This window comes from Haliotis rubra, unplaced genomic scaffold, assembly GCF_003918875.1.
Source record: "Haliotis rubra isolate DU_JTF1 unplaced genomic scaffold, ASM391887v1 Scf164, whole genome shotgun sequence".
Classification (NCBI taxonomy): Eukaryota; Metazoa; Mollusca; class Gastropoda; order Lepetellida; family Haliotidae; genus Haliotis; species Haliotis rubra.
Genome location: NW_025765603.1, coordinates 55,382 through 80,314, shown reverse-complemented (window position 1 = coordinate 80,314; position 24,933 = coordinate 55,382). Strand labels below are relative to the sequence as shown.

Here is a 24,933-nt window from a genome sequence, read left to right as displayed (position 1 = left end):
GTATAGTTAAACAGTGTAGAACTTACCCATGTATAGTTAAACAGTGTACAACTTACCCCATGTATAGTTAAACAGTGTACAACTTACCCATGTATAGTTAAACAGTGTAGAACTTACCCATGTATAGTTAAACAGTGTAGAACTTACCCCATGTATAGTTAAACAGTGTACAACTTACCCATGTATAGTTAAACAGTGTGGAACTTACCCATGTATAGTTAAACAGTGTAGAACTTACCCATGTATAGTAAAACAGTGTACAACTTACCCCATGTGTAGTTAAACAGTGTACAACTTACCCATGTATAGTAAAACAGTGCAGAACATACCCATGTATAGTTAAACAGTGTACAACCTACCCATGTATAGTTAAACAGTGTACAACTTACCCCATGTATAGTAAAACAGTGTACAACCTACCCATGTATAGTAAAACAGTGTACAACTTTCCCATGTATAGTTAAACAGTGTACAACTTACCCCATGTATAGTTAAACAGTCTGTGACTGAACTCCAGCTAGCCAATGCCGACTCTTATATTGTAGTTACAGTGTACAACTTACGCCATGTATAGTTAAACAGTGTACAACTTACCCCATGTGTAGTTAAACAGTGTGTGACTGAACTCCAACTTCTCAATGCCGACTCTCATATTGTAGTTACAGGAGTCCAGGAAGAGGTAGGCATTGAAGTTCCGTTTGACCTGTGGCACTTTGACACAACACGTGATCCCGGTGCAGTAGTCAGTCAAGTGACAGAAGACGTTCTGAGGCAGTACTGACATCGTAATGTTTTCAGGACAAGCTGAAATGTTCAACATTTCTATATTACCTCAGTATACCATAACACTGGACTAGTTCAGTCACCTGATTTAATTATACTGATACCCCCACAAGAAGCTTCTAATGCGGTATGGCACCAGGCATTATCTGGTATCAGCATTTGTACGGAGTCTGGAACAAAGGGGTTACAATGAATGTGTACAACTCAATAGTTATCCAAACCCTTTAATAAACATTATGAACTACACAAATAAACACTTACAGCCTGGTAGAATGTCATTTTACCATGTCTATTAACAGATCTATAGTTGACAATGTCGACAGTATAATCACTATTTTACTCAATCTTCCCCCAACTTGCAACAGTCCATGCCAAGTACAATACAACCTTTACGACAGGTTTAAACCCAGTTAAACGTACCATTATTAATTCTATTTACAAAAGACAACCGTGATATAGCTGTACTACGTTTTGCGATCTTGCTTTAGTGCCAACATACAGCATTTGTCAACAGACAAATAGGGACATAGATATTAGCTGTCATATATGGTATGAATTTGAGTGAACGACCAGCATGTAAATGGCAGCAAGAGATCAGGTCATATAAATTAGACACGAATAAACCATTTCAAGAAGTATATAAATAGCAAGAATATTTAGCATAACGTAATATATATCAACCCATCAGGAAGCCACCAACAAAACCTACCGTTGTTCCATCCACTCACAGCACCTCTGTAAGGTTCCAGGTAGTCCTGACACTGTGTGTCCAGCAGGAGCTGTTTAATGCCGAGCTCTTCCATCAGGACTGCTGACAGCTGAGCTGTGATCTCACCGCCCTTTTCTCTCAGCCAGTTCCCCAGTGAGAAATCTGAAAGGAAATAAACATACATACATACATACATACATACATACATACATACATACATACATACATACATACATACATACATACATACATACATACATACATACATACATACATACATACATACATACATACATACATACATACATACATACGTACACACACACATACATACATACACATACATGCATACATACATACATACATAAATGTTTAATACTATAATCATGATATTTAAGTCACAGTGCACTGCTAACAAACAATAGCCAAGTTCAAGATATAATTTAGCTACCATAAGTTAATTAACTTGAAGTAATTGAGTTAACGTAATGTTTCAGTGCTGAAAATTTACACCAACAGTTATCCTTACTTTGAAGCTTGAATCCCTGGAACTTGGCACATCCTGGCATCGGAAGTCGTGTCTGATTCAGCACCTTCAGGTCCAGCTCACAGTCATCTCCCTCCAGACACAGACTCAGAGACAGGTCCACAATAAACACTTGCTGGGACAGAAGCCGCTCAATCTTAAACCTGGGAAATATTAGACAAGTTAACGAGAAAATCGACAATTCTTTAAACTTTAAATGATGTCAAATTTATCGCACTTGTAGCTATAATTAGCATTTATTTACTATTTACTAAATGTTTACCGTTTATGGTAAAAGCAAATATAGATTCAATTAACCCGAGAAAATGTTATATTATAAAGTATCCGACGACAATAACTTTGTCCAACTTACTTCAGTTTGAGAACAGGAACACCATCAAACGTAATTACTTCTTCTTTTCCTGAAACAAGACGTGTGACTTGTATGTTATGTTGATTTTGCACAGATGCATCAGAAAGCGGAATTCATTTCTTTTACGACTGTCCAAAATCTAAAATCTCCTGATAACACTTGTCAGCTTTACTCTTTTTAAAATATTAATATAGACGCCAGCTTTCGATGTGATCAGAAAGGAAATAAGACACATACCATCTCTTCTTGTAATTTTACCAAATTTGTTGGATTCTGGTCCGATTGCCAACCTGACTGATATTTACTGAGAGCTAGCATATTTTCTAACAATGTCATCTGTTATAATATGCTTGTCAATATATGGGATATGCCAAGATCTGTATACAAACGCATGGTTTTATAATTCGCTCGCTGTTATTTGAAGTCATGATTTTGTTCCTAAAAATAGATGAATAAAAAAGTTAAAGACTTGTAACTGCAGAGTGCAACCCGAATAAACATTGAGGTCAAGAAAACAAAATGACAGATACAGCCTATTACCTTTGTATCCTATTATCATTGTTTTGGTGAGGCTAAAACTTTCTCCTTGTGCTTTATGTGAGGAATTTTGTAAACCATGCCATAAACACATACCCCAGTTATAGTTGAGTATGTTATGCTTAAAGCTGAACTTCTCAATGGAGCCTTCAATGAAGTAGTTACAGAGGTCAATGTTGAAGGCCGTGTGAAGAGACAGATCAAGGACGTTGCTGTGGAGACAACAGTCTATACCCAAACATTTGTCATTGATGTGGCAGTTGGCCGGAAGAGTTATTGATGGGAGGGTGATAGCGCTGCCGCTCAAGTCACAATCTGGAATAAGAATAAGGATTATTTTTAAATCTAGGTTAAGACGTCTTTGGTGATCTGCGATACAGTCTATGTGTAGGAAGGGTAATGATTAACTATTTGACTGGTATTCACCACATTACTTAATTTGTACTGACCAAATATTCTTATGAATCCCATCCGCCTCCACCTACTTATTGTCCCTATTACAATTCAGAACCACTGATCATTTTAAACAAAAAACTAGCATTCGCCCTATGGGCAAAACACTCACTGTGAAAAAGAGTCATGACAAAGGAACTTGATTACGCCTGCCTGTTCACCTAAATGAAATGATAAACATCGTCAGATCTATCTGACTATCTGACTGACCATTCTTCCAGTTGCCTGCATCAGCTGGCTGGTACTTGAGACTGCTCCGGTTACATGGTGGATCCAGCATCTTGTCTTTGATACCTAGTTGCTCCAACAGAAGTTTCACAGCTGTCCGTGCGAGACCCTTGGTCAAATCCTGTCTTCTTGCCTTCGCCCAGTCCGATATACTGAAATCTAGAGGGTTAGAACATTACAGATAGAGTTTGGATTGGTGGTTGGGGTGGGGATGGGGAAGTGGGTTTGGGGGTGTGGGGGTGTGGGGTGTGGTAGGTAAAGAGGTAGGCAGGTAAACAGATTTTGAAGGACCACTGCTGCATCAATTACACACCTACCCCTTCCACCCCTATATTCAATCAATCCAAAACCCTGCACACTGGACCCCATCTTCAAATAGTTCAGCCTTTGAAAATTGGTAGTATTTTGTTGACATATCATAATAAATATGTTCACTAAATTTTGAACCTAAATGAGGGGACTGGGTAGTTACTGAGTCAATACCAAACCTAACATAGGTTACCTGTATGACTAAGGTGCAAGCATTCTGAACTTCAGTATATGATGTGTATGTTGATGTTCAGTTTATGATGTTGTATGTCGATGTTCAGTATATGATGTTGTATGTCGATGTTCAGTATATGATGTTGTATGTTGATGTTCAGTATATGATGTTGTATGTTGACGTTCAGTATATGATGTTGTATGTCGATGTTCAGTATATGATGTTGTATGTCGATGTTCAGTATATGATGTTGTATGTCGATGTTCAGTATATGATGTTGTATGTCGATGTTCAGTATATGATGTTGTATGTCGATGTTCAGTATATGATGTTGTATGTCGATGTTCAGTATATGATGTTGTATGTTGATGTTCAGTATATGATGTTGTATGTCGATGTTCAGTATATGATGTTGTATGTCGATGTTCAGTATATGATGTTGTATGTCGATGTTCAGTATATGATGTTGTATGTCGATGTTCAGTATATGATGTAGTATGTCGATGTTCAGTATATGATGTTGTATGTTGATGTTCAGTATATGATGTTGTATGTTGATGTTCAGTATATGATGTATGTCGATGTTCAGTATATGATGTTGTATGTCGATGTTCAGTAAATGATGTTGTATGTCGATGTTCAGTATATGATGTTGTATGTCGATGTTCAGTATATGATGTTGTATGTCGATGTTCAGTATATGATGTTGTATGTCGATGTTCAGTATATGATGTTGTATGTTGATGTTCAGTATATGATGTATGTTGATGTTCAGTATATGATGTATGTCGATGTTCAGTATATGATGTTGTATGTCGATGTTCAGTATATGATGTTGTATGTCGATGTTCAGTATATGATGTTGTATGTCGATGTTCAGTATATGATGTTGTATGTTGATGTTCAGTATATGATGTTGTATGTTGATGTTCAGTATATGATGTATGTCGATGTTCAGTATATGATGTTGTATGTCGATGTTCAGTATATGATGTTGTATGTCGATGTTCAGTATATGATGTTGTATGTTGATGTTCAGTATATGATGTTGTATGTTGATGTTCAGTATATGATGTAGCTGTGTGGCATCTATACTCCTCACAAAAAATTAGCAACAAGTATTTTCAGTGCAATATCTTTATCAATATGGATAGCAATTCAAAGAATATATAACCTTTAGTGACTGTCAAATTGATTTATCTGATAACATTGACAACAACACCCGAACACAACCACCCTCAGAAACAACATGCAAAATGTGTGGCATGGATGTGCTTTACTCCTCACACATGCACCCTGATCGGTGTAAACCCACCTGTAATCATTCCCCTTGCACAACAAGCGGGTCCTAACTTCATGTTTATGGATGATAATGCCTGTCCATGGATGACAATGCCCGAGAAGAGTTTTTAATGATGTTGTTTAGATCAACATCATGACACATATGCCTGGCCTGCAAGGTCACCTGATCTTAATCCCATTGAACATGCTTGAAGCATTACTGGAAGTCGTGTTTACGGTCTCCATGTTCACCTCCAACTCCGGATGACCTTGAGCAGGCGTTACAGAGAGAATGGCAGATCATTCCACAACAGCAACTTTAAAGGCTCATTTGGTCAATGCCAAGAAACTGCTTCACTGTCCAAAACTGACTTGAACCTTAATGTTAACATTTTGCTCCATCAATGCAGCACATTTTGCACGACTGTTTCACGGGTGCATGCTTTTGATGATTTGTGAGTCTAGTATTGCTCAATACCATCTCATTTCATTTTGTTAATCGTGTGCACATAAGTTTCACCTTTCTATTGCATCATTCCATGATTTTAAATTTCAATAAATGAAAATGTAATGAGACTAAAAAGTTATGTTGCTTAACTTTTTGTGAGGAGCATACATTTCGTACAGGGACATTATTTCTTTTAGCTAGGTCTCATGGCTTACTTTTCAGGGTCCAGCTGGCATCAAGGTCGCACACAAGTTGTGGAACTTCAGTTCCCTTCATAATGGGCGTGGAAACAAGGCAGGAATCCTTCTCGATACAAACCTCAATGTCAAGGTCAAGTAGTAGAACCTTGTCTTTCTTTTTCAAACCAAATCTGGAATAGAGATAATATTTTGAATCGATGGTAAATGGTGACACTTCACACCCAAACCACTTTTATAATTTATTATTATGATGTCTACATGTATGCATCATATAAGTACTTTATCGATGTATTTGTTACAAGCACTGCTGACAAGTGACTTACTTCATCTGGAAGACATCCGCGATATCCAGCGTCAGTGATGTACCTGGAGATGAATCAAAGGAGGTGAGTTGAATTTAACAGTATTCGAACCGAAACACGACGTAACAACTGAATGAAGGAGAAGAGCCCGAGGTCTTACAGGTTTGTCACTTTCATGAAAGCCATGCTGTACGATGGCGACAAGATTCGAACCCACAATCGTTGATTTCTGTCGTGCGCAAGGTAAGAACATGTATTCAGTGACTTGCAGCTGCCTGGATCGTTACTCATATAGTGACTGTTAGACTTAAAATAACGTTATTATGGCACACCTGATTTGTAATGTAAGTACATTAAATAACACGTTGAAAACCAACATTATCTGCATTAGTCTGACTTTCCAAGCGAGGCCATGTTGTGTTCATGTCACTATACTAAGTTGACTAGGAGCAACAACACAAATTTCTTAATATCAAGAAATCTCTGCTGCAAGCAAAGTCTATTGTATGATTCCAACAAGGTCAGGAGCATACGTTCCCAGGAAACATAATCTATATGGCCTTTATTGACGTAGAAAAGTATAATTGAACGCCCGTTTCAAATACATGTCTGCGATACAGTCACTGCTTGTCACATGACAGTTGTAGACTCATTCATTGAAATTGTGAAAATCAGTGTTTCCTGTCAGGCATATAAATATTGACGCCATTGTCACGTGGGGAATCGGACAATGGTTTCATACACCGCATCGCTGTGGAATTGAGGCCGGGTATTTTGCGTCACGAAGCAGAGCTATAATCTCACAGACAGCAATCTACTCTTATTACGTTTTGGAGAGGTTTAGTCTCTGTACTGTTTCATCCCTATCAATCACAGAACAGCATATTTTCAGCTGACAGCTCGTCACGTACCAGCATCGAGGTCAATACCATTCCCTAACATTCCAAGCGTCCTGGTTTTGTTCTCAATAGCGGCATAAATGACGTAGTCGCACATATCGACATTGAGGACGGCGTTGAAGGACATCTCCAGGAAGGGGACATGGAAACAACAGTTTATCTTGGTGCACGTGTCCGCTAGGTGGCAGTACAGACCGCTGGGAAGATTGGGCAGCTTGCCAATACTCTTCGGGCATTCTGAAAAATACATGACACTGAAATTCTTTTCCTATTCTTTTTGACAGATTTTACTTTTTCATTATAAGTATCAGTATGGATACAAAAACAGAGCTGTCCACAGAATCATCTTTGACTGGAATGTTCTTTTCCTAATGAGTACATGGGTGATTTATTTAAACATCCAACGAATTTATTCATTGTACACTCGTGGATTAATAGAACGAACCAAAACTAACAATATATATATTATTTTATACGCATGCAATGCAAAAAGGTGAAATTGTTTTCGAGCGATGCACGTGTGTCGTGTTCGGAAAATTATACTTTCGTACCATTCCTCCACCCGTAAACACTTGGCTTGTATGGTGTTCTAGAAACATCACATCTGTCATCCAGCAGGAATTCAGAGATGCCAAACCGATCTAATAATAACCTGGCAGCCGCTTGAAAGAGGGACTTCAAGTTGATGTCAAGGTCAAGGTCGCGTAGCCAATCAGAAACTGAGAAATCTGAAAGTATACCAAAAGGGAACTACATTTGAACGAAATCAATGTCACTTATTACTTTTCAACAAGTGGGTGTCGAAACATTTCAGAAGAAAACCAACATGGACAGGGAAAATAATTTACCATATGGAAGATTGAGAAACTCTTCTTACTCTTCTTTCAAAGTTAAAAACACATTGGATTTACACGATGACAAAAAGAATGTAATAGGAGCAGTTCTTTGCTAAGGTGGACATACTTTGTTTTGTGAACTCCACCAGAGCATTAGCATCACAGGCGGGTATCTTCTCCTGATTCATCAGCGTCATTCCTCCTTCTGGGTAACAGAAACTGTCACCATCGATAGGGATACAGGTGTGGACACTCAGGTCAACAAGGAAGCCTTTGGGATACTTGGAGATTGTGAACCTGGAATAGAAAAATACACACTAAAACTGTCACCATCGATAGGGATGCATGTGTGGACACTCAGGTCAACAAGGAAGCCTTTGGGATACTTGGGGATCTTGAACCTGGAATAGAAAAATACACAGAAACGGTCACCATCGATGGGGATACAGGTGTGGACACTCAGGTCAACAAGGAAGCCTTTGGGATACTTGGAGATCTTGAACCTGGAATAGAAAAATACACACTAAAACTGTCACCATCGATAGGGATACATGCGTGGACACTCAGGTCAACAAGGAAGCCTTTGGGATACTTGGAGATCTTGAACCTGGAATAGAAAAATACACAGAAACGGTCACCATCGATGGGGATACAGGTGTGGACACTCAGGTCAACAAGGAAGCCTTTGGGATACTTGGAGATCTTGAACCTGGAATAGAAAAATACACACTAAAACTGTCACCATCGATAGGGATACATGTGTGGACACTCAGGTCAACAAGGAAGCCTTTGGGATACTTGGAGATCTTGAACCTGGAATAGAAAAATACACAGAAACGGTCACCATCTATAGGGATACTTGTATGGACACTCAGGTCAACAAGGAAGCCTTTGGGATACTTGGAGATCTTGAACCTGGAATAGAAACATACACAGAAACTGTCACCATCTATAGGGGTACTTGTATGGACACTCAGGTCAACAAGGAAGCCTTTGGGATACTTGGAGATTGTGAACCTGGAATAGAAAAATACACACTAAAACTGTCACCATCGATAGGGATGCATGTGTGGACACTCAGGTCAACAAGGAAGCCTTTGGGATACTTGGAGATCTTGAACCTGGAATAGAAAAATACACAGAAACGGTCACCATCGATGGGGATACAGGTGTGGACACTCAGGTCAACAAGGAAGCCTTTGGGATACTTGGAGATCTTGAACCTGGAATAGAAAAATACACACTAAAACTGTCACCATCGATAGGGATACATGCGTGGACACTCAGGTCAACAAGGAAGCCTTTGGGATACTTGGAGATCTTGAACCTGGAATAGAAAAATACACAGAAACGGTCACCATCGATGGGGATACAGGTGTGAACACTCAGGTCAACAAGGAAGCCTTTGGGATACTTGGAGATCTTGAACCTGGAATAGAAAAATACACACTAAAACTGTCACCATCGATAGGGATACATGTGTGGACACTCAGGTCAACAAGGAAGCCTTTGGGATACTTGGAGATCTTGAACCTGGAATAGAAAAATACACAGAAACGGTCACCATCTATAGGGATAGTTGTATGGACACTCAGGTCAACAAGGAAGCCTTTGGGATACTTGGAGATCTTGAACCTGGAATAGAAACATACACAGAAACTGTCACCATCTATAGGGGTACTTGTATGGACACTCAGGTCAACAAGGAAGCCTTTGGGATACTTGGAGATCTTGAACCTGGAATAGAAAAATACACTAAAACTGTCACCACCTATAGGGATACATGTGTGGACACTAAGGTCAACAAGGAAGCCTTTGGGATACTTGGAGATCGTGAACCTGGATTACAAAAAATGCACAGAAACTGTCACCATGCATACACACGTGTGGACACTCAGGTCAGTGAGGTAGCTTTAGCATACTTGGATCATGGATCTGGTGTATACTAGTATACTTGGATCATGGATCTGGTGTAGGCAAATGTACGGAAACTGTAACCGTACACAAACGTGTGAGAGGACACACTGGTTGTTCTCGCAGATCCATAATTTGGAATTGAAAATCACACACATGTGTAAGAAAGAAATCACTCGTACATGATGAATGATAGTATAGTATTTCAAGAAAAGGTTAATCATTATTTGCTTTTTTCATAACAACGACAGAATCAGATGTTGTTATTACTGTCATATTACGAGAGTGTGTCATTTAATATATTTCTGGAGATAATCTGAATGTGAGATATTATTACTTACTTGATGACTACTGGTGATGGGTTGTCATTGCCAATGTGCAGTTGATTTTCAGTCCCTTGTATGAAATAAAGACCGGGAAAAATATTAGACATGTACCGAGAAACATACAGAAGTATTATTTTGAAACAGACACACAGAAACGGGCACACACACGCATGTTCACATACAAGTGTGATTATCAATGTATTAAACTGCTAAGAAACATTATCGTAACGGAATGAATCAGTTAATGTTTAACATTGTGGTCGTATTCACTCTACACCATCACGGCCTGTAAGTGGACAATCAGTCAATCCGGACAACGTTCATCGGGAAAGAATGACACACAATTACTTCTCTTAGACATTGTATTCAGCAGAGAGTCTCATGTAAAGAATGAAATAGCCTACCCCAGCCGTATGCCATCAATCAGATGACTCACTCCATTTGTATGTCAACCCTCATTGACTCACCCCAGTTGTATGTCAACCGGGGCGGTGGGGTAGCCTAGTGGTTAAAGCGTTGGCTCGTCACGCCGAAGACCCGGGTTCGATTCCCCACATGGGCACAATGTGTTAAGCCCATTTCTGGTGTCCCCCGCCGTGATATTGCTGGAATATTGCTAAAAGCGGCGTAAAACCAAACTCAGTCAGTCAGTCAACCCTTATTGACATCCCCCAGTTGTATGTTAATCCGTATTGACTCACCCCAGTTGTATGTCAACAATCAAATGACTCACCCTAGTGTAGGTCATCAATCAAATGACTCACCCAAGTGTAATTCAACAACAAATTGACTCACCTTAGGCGTATGTCAACAATCAAACGACTTATCCCAGATACTTCGATGTATGTCAACAATCAAATGACTTAACTCAGTTGTATGTCAACAATCATATGACCTACTCCAGTTGTAGGCAAACAATCAAATGACTCACCCAGTTGTATGTCAACGAGTAAATGACTCACCCAAGCTGTATGTAAACATTCAAATGACTCACCCCAGTTGTATGTCAACAGCCTTTCCTTGTGGTAGTAGCTCCCAAAGCCGACCTCCACATTGAAGTTACACGGTTCAAACTTCAGGAAGAAGGGGACGTGTTTAACGAGTGGGTTCTCAAACAGCGGGATGTCAAACGAGAAGTCCACGCAACATTCTATACCGAAACAGTTGTCCGGCAGTTTACAGTTGACGTTGTGCTGGAAACTGGCGGGTAGAAGATGCTTGTAGTTTGGAAGTGTCCAAGGGCAATCTGGGGGGTAAACAAATTTGAAAGTCTAAGTGTTTTGAAGACAAACAGAAACGTTTCCAGCTTCACATACCCAATCATCATATTGTAGATTAGCTTTTAAGTCAAATAGTATCTCAGGTGTGTCATGCAAGCAGCGTTTAATGCAAGAACAAGACGAATTCAAAATCATGACGTTTTTGTAGTGTATTAAACAATAATGGGATTGAGATTATGGCACTTTTTAGCTATGGCATTACACCAACCATGTGCTACCGTTCAGCTATGTTGAATTAAAGAGTGTATGTTTCATTATTCATTGCACCACATGCAAACAGATGAAGTGACATGTGACAGTGGCAGGTATGAAAGCATTATCTGACCCAATTTGGTTATGATTTCAAGACATAAAAGACGAAAATGACCACTTCAGTACATAAAACCATTGCTTTTATAAAATGTCACGAGTTCGCGCGTGCCCACGGATTACCGACACATTACTTCTACAGCAATTTAATGTTGATAATAGGTGCCCGTTAAGACGAGACAACCACAAGGAAGCCGACACACAGACCCCGACATACAAATGACGTGACACTGATCGTTTGTCAAGTACTTGAACTCACTGTCAAAGCATACTAACTTTAAATGCTTTTAATGGTGAACATTACTCACAACCTCTATTTATAGTACAATTCCCTGATATTCTACTTATTGAGAAATCCGTAATGTATGTACCGGATTGACAATTGTTTGAATTACATAATACTAAACTTCCTAAATGCTTATACTCTTTCACATTCTAAAGCAAACATAATTAAACCGATTTTTCCCTCAAATTTCACTTTTTGACGTTTACGATTTTTCATTACTACAGTGAAAATTGATACTCATCGTAGAATATCATCCATCTATTTAGATTTTCAAAATTCCCCATCATATGAAATGCCAGGATGGTCAACTTCATGCCAAATACTTGCAAATTTTAAGTTACTCAGTTCACAACAGTGCACAGGAAACCAACATGAAACTACATATTCTGGTTTTATGTTGGTTTCCATTTAATGAAACTTCAATTGCAAATTCCAGGAATGGAAACCAACAAGAAACCTTTAACATTAGTTTCTTGTAGGTTTCCATTTACAGAAATGCAAAAATCAAAGAATCCAGAATGGAATCTAGTTGGAAACTCAGTTACTCAGTTTCAGTGAATGGAAACCAACTGGATTCCAAAATTACCCAGTATACGGATGGTTTCCAGGTTTCAGGAAACCAAGTCATTTTTGTAGTGGTTCAGCTATGTTGAATTAAAGAGTGTATGTTTCATTATACATTGCGCCACATGCAAACATAGATGAAGTGACATATCCAGCTGTTATACTACCTGGCTGGGGCGTTAATGCTGTACAGCCTCCGTCTATCAGAATCTTCTAAAATTAGAAAAACAATTATAAATAAACAGCATTTTGGACTATAACATAATTTCCTGGATCCACAATACACATGTACTTGTATTTCTACTATAATGATATTGCCTTCATGGAGGATGTAGAGATTCCGCCTGTATCGTTCATTATCACATTGTGTGCTTATTGGTCGATGAAGACATGAAACCTAATTGTTAAGAAGTTTGCTTCGTAAAACTCACATCCAGTCCAAGTTTTCGAAACACCACATCTACCACCTCTCTGATTAGCTTTCCTCCCATTTGTTCTGCAAGGCTATTCAGAGATCCGTTTCCTTAAATCAGAAAATTATGGAATGGATATATATTCGAAGCTGACACTGAGAAACTAAGCATATTATATCTGTATAGTATGGAAGCGTGTTCGTGCCACAGCCTAAACATTTTTTATCGTGTACGTAGAACATGCTTGTAATTTCGTCTGCGTAGAATACGCAGAAGATACTGATATCTACATGTTCACTTTACTTCTACGTAAGTATTACCCTAGTAGATTATGAAACATTTTTATACAGACTCAATTATGCTTCCATAGTATACCAACTATAATTCGGGAATACACCAAAATCCAACTATGAAATGAGCTTTTTCAACATACGTCCAACGGTTTACGATCGGGAGGCAGGACTGCCCAGATCCCAACTAAGGGTTGAAGTCTTTAATGGGTTACTTCAATATTGTGAAATGTTATGAATAAATTTAAGTCGTCATTGTATTCGACACTTACCCGGAAAAGAGAAGTTTTCATTACAAACAGGTATTGGTACATCCAGTTTTTCGATCAACAAGGCATTCAGAATCGGTTCCGACGCTCCAGCACTGATTTGTAAACCCATGTCAACCACGAACACCTTCCTTGCCTCACTCCTGTCAATGGTGTACCTAGAACACGGTGCACATAATGCATTGGTGATGAGGACTGCTTTAGACTGGATGACATCGTAACTGCACTATCGTTCAAAAAAGTCATCATAAAGGATCATATAGTTGATGTAAATGGCGATCAGGTGTTGCCGTGTGGACTGGCTGACTTTATGTACATTACATGCTGTCAAATACTGACTTAGATACACCAAAGAAGTGTATTTACAGATTGATGTGATAAAACGGCTGCAACTTTAAAATGAACAGACATAATCAACATATTTTTAACAGGAGCACAGATCGATAAAATGCGAAGACAATCACACAACTACTATTTACAATATAAAGTTAAACATCGTGCAGATTTGTGATAAGTTATATATAATCATTAGGACTCACGAGGTATTTTTGTAAATCAAAAGGTAACGTTTTGAGTGATTGTGCATCAGGATCGACAATTTGCCATTACACTCAATATGTTAAACCTTACACATTATAGGAAATATCGATTTTCTCTAAAACCCGAAGATAGTGTCCTTGTAAAGACAATCCTCTGAATCTCCGTAGAGCATCCGAAAGGAGATATCTCATACGTGAAAGGCACCGTTTTAAAAGTCCTACCTTATGGAGACCCAATCATTCAATCTTGCGGTCTTCTCTTTCCCTGTAAACGCAATGACAGAAATATCAGTTGGACACGGTGGTTGGATTTGATAAACGGAGCTGCTGTGTGGCTGTCAAGGTGTTACACGGGATAGGAATCTTTATGAAGCTAACATGACGTGCCGCTTGTGTCTAGAATGTATGGAGTATCATCATTATGGAGGAGCAATTTCATAAAGGTAAGTACTGTATTTAGGGACATTTAGTTGTTATCAATGTGTCTTTATAGCAATTAATGATAATATTGCATTCAGCTATCTAGCACTAGACTTTGATCTTTGATCCAATACCTACCCCAGTCGTATGCCAGGAGGATAACTGTCTCAGTGCAGTCCTCAAAGTTGACGGTCATTGTGAATTTACACGGGTCTAGTTGTATGTAAGCGTTGACAGCCTTGTTGAAATTCAGCTTCTTAATCCTAATATCAACACATGCATCAAACCGCAGACAGTCCGGGGCTATCTCCATGTACACGATCTTGTTTATCTTGTCGTTCTTAATTGTTGGGAGGGTCACTGTCCTGTTCATCAGTCTGCAAGCTGGGAGAAGGCAATAACATAATGTTATCTCTAGAATTACAACACGATCCTTAGAAATGTTATTTATGTTCCTGATTGATGTCATATGAATACTATTTTATTATCGTTTTGTTCAATATGGTTTCATTACGAACAGGTAACGGTTAAATAGTGTGAATATTCATATTTCATATCCCTCAGTTTGGACGAAATTGAAGTCTAGTTGTCATAATTACATCGTATTTATAACTTCATAATCGTGGATAAAGAAAATGAGTAATAATGTATAGTTTTTGTCAAATCCAACCCATCAGAGATCTACAATAAAAAATATACCATTCCAAAAGGTAAATATTGGACGTCAGTGCAAAAGAATAACCAGCATTAACTATTCTCAGAAACAAATACACTTTGTTTAAACTAGATGTGAAATATATATGAATGGATCATTGAAAATCAGTTATGGCACAAGGTGATCGCGAAAACGGGAAGCTTGTCCTGCCCAGCAGGTAGCACCCACCATTCACAAAATTTGACTAAAAATGAAAGCATTTAGGCATGAGGCCTGTAAACAATGGCAGCAAAATATACGGTAATTCTTGAACGCAAAACATTTCGCATTACATAAGTTTTGGCCACAAGCTTCTTGACTACTGTATCCACAGTATGCAAGTTTGTGTGTGTGATATTCCATGAAGGGAGTTCATTGGGTACACAGAGCAAGACCATTTGCACCGAATAACAAAAACGCCATATTCCAGTGAACCACTTACTTCTGTGTCCAACCGTAAGCCTCTGTTCCAGTTCGTCTCTCGTGCCTGTGATCTGCAGTCCTCGCTGTTGTAGCTTCTGTTTGAGGATATCCCGAGTCAGGGCCTCGGGTCTGGGACAGGGATCCGTCTTGCCTGGAGCCTGGAAATGCATCCATTGTTATTTACTAATTTGTCTGCCGTATGGAACAACTCTTTTGGGCATTTATGCCCGGGTACCACTGTTAGAAAGAAGTAGAGTTTCCATCCTGCCCACATCGTACATAGAAGTTGCTATATAATAAGAACACAGAGAATATATTTAACGTGACAAATACACTGTGACGGGGATAGAACTGAGCCATACTTACATCGGGTGATATACACGGGATTACACCAAGTAGTTCTTCTATGCCTTTCTTTATGGTATCCTTTGCAAACGTTTTCGCACTTTCCCGAATTCGTCTCCTGATTGATTCCTTATCTAACAAACTCCTGTAGTCAACTGGTAATAGAAGAAGCTGCTATTAGTTATACTGGCATCTGAGTAGATCAGCAAACGATACAATTTTCACTTAATACAGTCTACATAGCCTCACACTGTTACAGACCGCGACTCGTCCCGGACTAGGTGACGTAAATTATGAACAGTAGTGTTTGTTTGTATCCGCTGCGTTAGAGCCTTGCACTGAAACTAAACGTCTATTAAACTTACAGAGGTTAACGTCAATGTTACCCTAAATCAACGGACTGGTGATAACATCGGTAAGGCTGTCGGTGACCTTGCATCCAATAGTAAATGAAATACATCGCTTGTATGTCATAACACTGGATAATATATTTCATAACTTATCTGAAATATGTGCTCCATAACTGGAGTAGTTCATACATGAGTTGGTTAATTGAGATATTTGACACAGTTTCTCCGAGGTGATATATTTTTATAATGTTTACCGTCTGGCCAGGTTATTGAGCCATCTGGGTGACATATTGGTAGCGGTGTTGGAAACTCGTCCAGGATGTTGAAGAATGCGACGCAGTTGTCGTGGTCGTCCTGGGAACAGAAGCCGGCGGCCACTGTGATGAGAGCAGCGGTGACATCTTTCTCCAACTTCACCCTGAAGAAACAACACTGAAGGATGTGAGATCTGGACATCATGTCTACAGCTACACTGACATGTTCATAAATCCTCTCTCTCCAATAACAAGAGTAATCAGATGGCAAATTGCCCGGAAAGCTTAAACTGAAAGCTTAAACAGATGTTCGTTTGTTCATTTAGAAGGAGGGGATGCTGACATAGATCTTGGATTCGAACCAAATGTCAACGAATCCAAGCTGTTAAGGGATGTATTTTCTTCCAGTGGCCGCTCATATAAATTCCGTCATCCAAACATTTTAAAATAACGTTTGATAACATTTATGTGTTGAGTTATTAGTAAATAATCTACTTCGTGATAGTGTTATATCAAGTTCTCGGACGGTCTTAGTTACTCACAAGATGTGAATTGTGTTTATACCTGATGAGTAGCTCTATTCCTCCCAGTATGTCCAGTTTCACATTAGTCAGAATAGTCTTTTCCAAACCTGTAAAATAAAACCGGCTTTCAATGAAGAATAAAAAACTATCATTTCCAAACTGGAATTATGTTTATATCCTTCAAAACTTCATGCGCATGTACAACAATGTATATGTATATAATGCTTGGTATCTTTCTGTAAGGATAAGCATGGTCATCTTTCATATCAACCGTACATGCATAAATTTCAAAGCACAGAAATCTGTTAATATTCTTCAATATATTTTTTTTCAGAAACACTTGTAATTTTATGTAAAACAATGTAAATGACTACCAAAATAAGTTCCATTTTTCAGGTTTCCTTGAGACTGTGAATACTCCATTTAAGGAATGGCACCTACCTGCATATATATCCTTCAGATCACCTTTGATTCCAATGGACGTGTTGAACTTCCCAGCACCGACAGAAAATTTCAAGTCACATGGGTCAAACCTCGCAAACATCTTATATGTCTTTCTGAACATGAAGAGGTTGAAATGTACACAGCATTCCAGTCCAAGACATTTGTCGTCAAATGTGCAGTAGATGTTGTTGGGCATCGAGATTTTCATGAGCGGACAGGCTGCAAAATAATCATTACATTCATTTACAAAAGTTACATTTCCCTATGTTGTAAACTTACGCTCAGTGAATAAATGTTGTTTTAAGCCGTGTTCCATTATTTCAACTCCATCACGAAGCCTGTACTGAAGCAACTCCAGAACAAGCAATTAAGTGTTTGACAGCATGAACAACGATCCACGCGGCCGGTGAAGGATTACACTTAATCAGCCAGTTCACACATATATTCTACTTTTTGTCTCATTGTACATAAATAAGTACAAAGACCTAGTCTGTCCGGAGGTCCCAGAGAGCCCGAACACTTATATCAATATACGGACATAAGTAGACTGGAGCAACCAAATGTTAATAGATAAAGAAGGAATGCTCCAGCAAAGTGTTGCTCCATAATCATGAGGCATACTGTGACACATGAAGTTTATGAATATCGTGTCAATGAATTTTAGTAGACAGAGAAACGTAGTAAAGCCTGTTGTGTCGCTAAAATAGCTCTATTAAGACGGCCTTTGAACGACCATAGAGTGTCCAACACTCAAACTATATTAGTTGTACAGGCTGCATAAACTTGGCAAATAACTTAAAAGCGACAAAACAAACCATGATCAAGAGAAATATCTGTCAACAACACAGTCCACTGTAAACATTATAATGTACCACCAAACAGTAGGAATGACTTTAAGGAGACGGACCATGGACAGTCTTATCGCTTCGCTTCTTATCGCACATATCTACGGAGATTATACCATTAAGCTAAAGACTGTTTGATACTGTGTGAACTGACTGTTTGATGGCGTGGTGAGGGAGTTGATCATTTGTTCCCGAGTCCCCTCTGCCCTCATCCCCCTCTCGGTCAGCTCCGTCCTCAGCTGGTCATCCGTCATCTGGTAAGGGTTGAAGCACGGCTTGTTGCTAATCATCTCCTGCAGCACAGAGAAACGGGAACATACATGATTCATGGTATTATAGTGGACTATAACAGAATATTAAGAAATCATTCATAACTGTTTCATGAAATTGATATAGGTCATGGTCAAGATCAAACAGTCATAGTTCAGTAGTTCGACGCTGTGATATGACACAATACTTCGTGCAACCAAAACAAATGGCAGCAACGAAAGTATACAACTGCAAGATAGGTACACAGTAATGTACAAAGCAAATTTGTCAAACATATTTGTTTATAACAATGTTATTTATAATCGTTTAAAACACAAGCTGTGTACCACTGGCGCTAGGTTTGACCATCTTGCTTGTGAGAACGACTGTGAAGAATATTCATTTTACAATGTTTCCCATAAGCCCAACAATACAAAATTGTACCTTGATTGTTCTTATGACCTCTGCCACCTTCCCTTGACTCTCGTCAAGGCCGAGAATCTCAAGAAGATCCAAGATAGTCCCCATTTTCAGGTTACGGATGGAGAATTTCTTCAAAAAGGCACCAGCTTTCTCAAAAAGGGTTGCCAGAGCTAAAAATGAAATTTGGTAAGGTAAAGTTAGAATGTAGGTGGTATATAGCAGTGAGTCAATGCATCTTCTTGCTGGCTGGCTTAAAAATACTTATCATGAAGTTCATCAGCCAATTCCTATCATTGCCATTACAGTTTACATGCATTTCATTGCACTTAAGCCATTTTACAGCATACACAAAGGCAAATACATAATATGTGTATCTGTGGGATACAAGTAAGGTGTCAGTAGCATCTGTCGATACGTTACTGTACACTGTGTATAGACATTTTCAAGTCAGGTTGCACGTTTTTTGTCTGCATTGTGAGAAACTAAAATATTTTCCACCTCGATTATCATAATCTGCTCACCACCATCTTTTGTTTTCTTCGCCTTTTCTTTTATCTGTGGTTTTCGAGACTGCATCCTTTGGAACATAGAATCGGGCTTTTCTGAAACGATATATGTACAGGTAAAACGCTGCTGGACTAGTATGTTGCAAGGAAACACAACCGAGAGTCTTCTCCTATACAAGTTACGTAGCCGTGGTGGTCTGTCCTTAAATAAGTGTGACTGAAAAATGAATCATGAAACCATGTTTTATCAATGATTTTGTCTGCGTGTCAACAAAGCCATTGCTGCGATATCGCCATGGAGAGAGAGTTTCATCTTACACAACCAATATATCGATATTGTTTGTGATGACATTATATATCTTGCATTTGTATAATGCATCTCAGACTATGATTAAACTTGAATGTTTCATCGATAAAATCCCTTACTCATTCAAACAAGTACTGGTTCATTATAATAGTTTTACACCTTTTTCACAAAAACTCGGAGAATCAATCATCGATATTCCCCCAAACAATACACAGGTAACTATTTATCCCATATAATCGAAAAACGGGTGGTAGTTAAAAGCTCAGAACAGAAACAACCTACTATTTTCTGCGTCGGCAACAGAGGAAGGATCTTTTGAGGAATCAAGGTCCTCTGGCTTTCCAACATCCTCTCCTTTTCTCTCTGGACTGGTATCATTCTTGTCTTTACCGTCCAGACAGATGATGCAGTCTTCGGCTATAGCATCATCCTGAACAAGAAATTGGAAATCAAGTGTCGTGCCTTAGTGTCTTTGGTAAACGTGTGCGTCGCAACATGACAAATAATTTGTCAAAACAAATATGTTGACCAGATTCGTCACGGTATGTGTCCATACAAGTACGTGTGTGATGCAAATCGCACTGATTCTACTTCATACGTCTTGTATTTGGAACTTCATGATCACAATGTACATTTCAGATAAATAACTAAATATATTCTCGGCAGATACACGTCCATGCTTATCTGTCTATCCCTATGCCAACACAGAAAGCGAAACATTATCTACCTTAAACACCACCCTGTAGTCGTCACACTCTTGCACCCACTCAGGAATCTTCGGTACCCTGGCTTCCAGGTAGTGTGTAGGATCCACATAGCCGCCCGTCCGTCTCAGGGAGAAATGAATGTGTTCGTTACCCCCACACGGAGAGTTGGCCGCCACGCCTATCTTCTGTCCAGCACTCACCTGGAACAATGGAACAAAAATACCTATCTAATCATAGCTTTCGAAAAGGAAGGATAGCAACAGATGGATGAACAACTTCTTTATTACAACGAGAGCGTCGTTTCGGTGTAGGTTCTAAGACAATTATCAAACCAGAGATGAACAGAATAAGGATTGGGTGGCACATTGCAAGTTCAAAGTGTTTGTAAAGCATATTGTCTTCCTTCCTTACTGCTCCAACTTCTAAATGCCTCTCAAAAAAGTTCACACAACAAAGTGTTCTTGACGCCCCTCAATATGTGAAAGATGATGTACAACAACAAATGTTGCGGATTATTCATCTGAATCATATACTGATGCATAAACACTCAACATCCATCATAGAGTATATGCCACTTTCGATTTCTTCAATAAGAGAATGCATAATCTTGAGAAGACGATTTGAACATTACTTTTATATAGAAACTTCACATAAGATAGGGTGGGAATTTACTAAAAGTGATTGATGGCAGAAAGGTCGTACTTCTTAAGGACGCTTCACAGTATGGCACGCAGAAAATAATTCATGGAGTCCCCTAATTAATTTCGTTGTCTCTTACGATAGACAGAACGTGTTGTGAAAATGCCCATTGGCTTGGTGTCTATGAATTAACCTGCATGCTACAACATGCCAACGTTCACTGTAATTCCACATGGTGTTCATGGATATGTCTTTCGTCTTAGGAGCATAATAATGTCTACACGATCAGTATACAACTTACTGGATTGTCCACTAAGGAGCTGTCGGGGTTGATGTTCGTTATGATGACCTCCGTGTCCTTAAGAGATCCTGCATTCGGGATGATGATGATCTCATGAGATTTGTCGGACAGCATGATGTTTCCATCAAACGGAGCCACAATCTGCAGAATTAAGGTCTGTTGCTTTGCATACGGATATACCACGAGTGAGGGGTGCACGCCATTGTAAAAAATATTTTAATTAAAAATAATAACGCCCTGACTACCGTGTTTTGTGTTAAAACATTACACATACCTGAATAGATTGTCATATACCGCTTGGACTCATTTTGGTTTCAAGCCACGATCAGCGTTTTCTGGTACGACGAAGGACGGCGACGCTAAGGCCCCTGGGCAACTTTTGACCCCGGGGACGGAGAGGAAGGGCACATGTACACACTACGAACAAGCCAGCGAGTGCGAGGAGCTGGTTAGACACCGCTTTGAAGCTCAATTTAGGAGGAAAGTTTGAAATGATTCTGGCCTCAGCCATTTAGTACTTTAACGAGAACAGTGAGAATTACTAAAAAGATTTTACATGTGTAATAACAGACGAAACTCTGGACCACAATATGAACAGGTTTTCAAGGGGAGCACGCATTACACTGTGACTGTATTACACAGTGACACATGTGTACCGAACACTGCACACGTTATATCTTAACACGACTACACATGTGGACGTTAGGCACCTCTTTGCCAGGAGATATTGTCACATCTATTCCTTCATGCTCGTATTCATCTCGATTCTTCAGTTCAGAGGGGTAGCTGCCCTGTCCATTGCATCCACCCCCAGCGAGTCGGAGGGTTCGGGGAAAGTCCTTGTGACATTTGGGTCCGAAAATACGGTCGATAAGAGAGCGGGCCGCTCGGTATCTGAAGCCAATATGAACACCATACATTCTTCAGGTTGTATGAGGAGATGTACAAACTACTCCCAATGTCTGTGTTCTCTCAAATCACTTTCCCCATATATGAAGTCACTTTGAATGAGGATTCCAGATGGAAAAAACGAAATATAAAAACTTGTAATCAAGAACACGCCCTCTAAACATACAAGTGCTACCCGCCATGTTGGTTCAACCCCATGTTGGTTTATTTCAATGTTTACCACGACCCTTCGTTAAATAAAAAAACTAAAACATAACGCTAGATGATTAGTAGTAGAACGTTGTTAAGATTAACGATATTACATATTATCAATGGTTAATAGTTAGCATATTGTTCAGTGCAGCGTTAAACAACAAACAAACTTTACCCTTCCTTCAGAGCGTCGTAAGCTCGCTTCACGGATTTGGCGATATCAAACACCTTCTTGAAAGTGTCCACGAACTTTCTTCCCAGTTTTTTTAGAGGTTCAAGAGGAGTCAGAACATCATCAACAATGTCCTTCAGCATTGTCACCACTTCCTGTCTTATCGCAGTCTATAAAATTTGATCAGTATGTTACAATTTGTATAAACAGAGAACAAACTGTGTAATCGTAAAAGTTAACTTCTCCTATTCAAGGCATTCGGATATAAAGCCCATGTTCTACTCCTGGATGCAAAGGCTACTGAAATATTCACCTTCGCTGGATTAAATAGGAACATTCCACATATATCAAACAACACAAAGCTGAGTGATAAAAAAACATTTTTTTCAGTTTCCTTCATACAGCCGTGCTTTAATTCTAACATTTGAATTATTTTATTCAGATATGGGCAGTTTTCCGCAAAATATATACACAGATATTTGGTGTTTAGCCATCCTGGTCTATTAGCAACTGGTGAGTGACGTTTTATTCTAGCTATTGTTCAATGGGGAAGACGTACCCGTACCAAAAACATGAGAAACGACCCGGGCCATCGTGGCACTATGATATTCAATTAGCATGTCCTAGAGTTTGAAAACAGCGTCTTCTTTATTCAGATCTGGCCACCAGTATGTTATAATGGGGACCTATCTTTCACTGGAGTCTCAAGAGACAGATGCGTCATTGCTTGAATGTGTGAACAGATGGGTCCAGTCCACAGTACAATAAATCCGATGTGGTCATTCATGAGGTAAATTCCAGCTCAAGTGCCTTCAAGACATACTCCGTATTGAATTACTCACCATGTTACTCTTCCCCTTGGAAAACTCCGCTACAGGGTCTTTCCTCCCCTTTACAACCGCCTTGATCCATTTCTCCCCACCTTCCAGCAGCGCCGTCTTTGCTTTAGCCCCTGCCTCCACTATCTCAAGCACCTTCGAACCTAGGTCCATCCAGTCAGGAGGATTTTCTGTTGACACATGAGACAAAAATAGTGAGAATGTAATCTATAACACCAATAGTTATCCGTATGCCACTGGAAGGCCCAACGAGAGGAAATAAATGTTTCCAGATATGGTGAAACCTCGAAGCCAGCATAGTCATCACAGTAATACTGCTACACACAATTAACAAGGAATATCCTGAAGACCCGGGTTTGATTTCCTACATGGGTACAATGTGCTTAGCCCATTTTTGATGTCCCTGGCCGTGATCTTGCTGGACTATTGCTTAGGGCGGCGAAAAACAACTCAACAACAACAACAAAAAGGAATATCACATGTCAAACGTTACTGAGTAGTTAAAAAAAATGACTCTTTCCAGTTAATAGACATCTGGACAAAGGTTAAGCTTCCCTTCCATCGGCATATTACTGTGGTAAATGTAAGTCAAGCGTAGTTGACGTTTATAATAGAAAGACTTACCGAGGGTTGTATATATTGCAGTTTTGGTCTTGTAAATGACGTGAACCAGATTCTTTACTTCTAGGCCTATGCTGAAAAACAACAAACATTAGTCCAAATTAATAGACTTAAAGATTATTTGAATCATGAAACGATATTTAAAGCTACCCTTTGACGAAGATAATCAGTGGTACCAGGTGTTCCGTGAGAGTTACTCACGTGATAACGTTGCCAGCGACAGTAGAAATGGCCTGTTTGGGGTCTTTGTTGAACGCCCTGAAGCTATCAATGATAGCCTTAATAGCCTTATAGATCATCTTCCCTGCCCTGGGTATTATAATCGTCACTGTCTCCATCAGTTGCTGAAATGGACAGCACAATAATATTCATTTCTCTTTAGTAAACGTTCTTCTTGTTTATGAATAAATAATAGCATTAAATGGAAGATTACTATTTCACTTACTAAAACACCAGGGAATTCAAAAACCAAATCGTACCTTCCTACATTGAAACCCCTTCCGGTTACTTAGCTCAACAG

General features: G+C 39.2%; 2 protein-coding genes across 2 annotated transcripts in view; both read right to left on the bottom strand.

The window, feature by feature from the left end:
- LOC124271840 overlaps positions 1-17,910 on the bottom strand; it is a 47,419-nt gene extending 29,509 nt beyond the window's left edge. Inside the window, exons 1-28 of the mRNA XM_046706991.1 lie at positions 17,701-17,910; positions 17,300-17,366; positions 16,736-16,899; positions 16,153-16,286; positions 15,806-15,944; positions 14,808-15,053; positions 14,472-14,514; positions 13,714-13,868; positions 13,170-13,261; positions 12,906-12,951; positions 11,294-11,545; positions 10,315-10,369; positions 9,506-9,592; positions 9,166-9,282; positions 8,858-8,974; positions 8,652-8,768; positions 8,492-8,562; positions 8,187-8,285; positions 7,775-7,951; positions 7,236-7,460; positions 6,346-6,388; positions 6,038-6,192; positions 3,592-3,768; positions 3,025-3,243; positions 2,392-2,440; positions 2,022-2,182; positions 1,493-1,654; positions 595-804 (exon numbers count right to left, since the gene is read on the bottom strand). Of these exons, the coding sequence (XP_046562947.1) occupies positions 595-804; positions 1,493-1,654; positions 2,022-2,182; positions 2,392-2,440; positions 3,025-3,243; positions 3,592-3,768; positions 6,038-6,192; positions 6,346-6,388; positions 7,236-7,460; positions 7,775-7,951; positions 8,187-8,285; positions 8,492-8,562; positions 8,652-8,768; positions 8,858-8,974; positions 9,166-9,282; positions 9,506-9,592; positions 10,315-10,369; positions 11,294-11,545; positions 12,906-12,951; positions 13,170-13,261; positions 13,714-13,868; positions 14,472-14,514; positions 14,808-15,053; positions 15,806-15,944; positions 16,153-16,286; positions 16,736-16,899; positions 17,300-17,366; positions 17,701-17,899 (3,778 nt within the window). The 5' untranslated portion in view covers positions 17,900-17,910. The remainder of the gene's footprint in view (positions 1-594; positions 805-1,492; positions 1,655-2,021; positions 2,183-2,391; positions 2,441-3,024; positions 3,244-3,591; positions 3,769-6,037; positions 6,193-6,345; positions 6,389-7,235; positions 7,461-7,774; positions 7,952-8,186; positions 8,286-8,491; positions 8,563-8,651; positions 8,769-8,857; positions 8,975-9,165; positions 9,283-9,505; positions 9,593-10,314; positions 10,370-11,293; positions 11,546-12,905; positions 12,952-13,169; positions 13,262-13,713; positions 13,869-14,471; positions 14,515-14,807; positions 15,054-15,805; positions 15,945-16,152; positions 16,287-16,735; positions 16,900-17,299; positions 17,367-17,700) is intronic.
- Positions 17,813-24,487, bottom strand: LOC124271856. Its single transcript, XM_046707009.1, has 11 exons — positions 24,413-24,487; positions 23,796-23,962; positions 22,957-23,123; positions 22,391-22,574; positions 21,681-21,821; positions 20,761-20,940; positions 20,316-20,463; positions 19,742-19,822; positions 19,242-19,390; positions 18,665-18,841; positions 17,813-17,922 (listed from the first exon to the last, which is right to left on the bottom strand). The coding sequence occupies exons 2-11, from the start codon at positions 23,943-23,945 to the stop codon at positions 17,908-17,910; spliced, it is 1,392 nt and encodes a 463-aa protein (XP_046562965.1). The 5' UTR covers positions 23,946-23,962; positions 24,413-24,487; the 3' UTR covers positions 17,813-17,907.
- Positions 24,488-24,933: the final 446 nt, after the last annotated feature.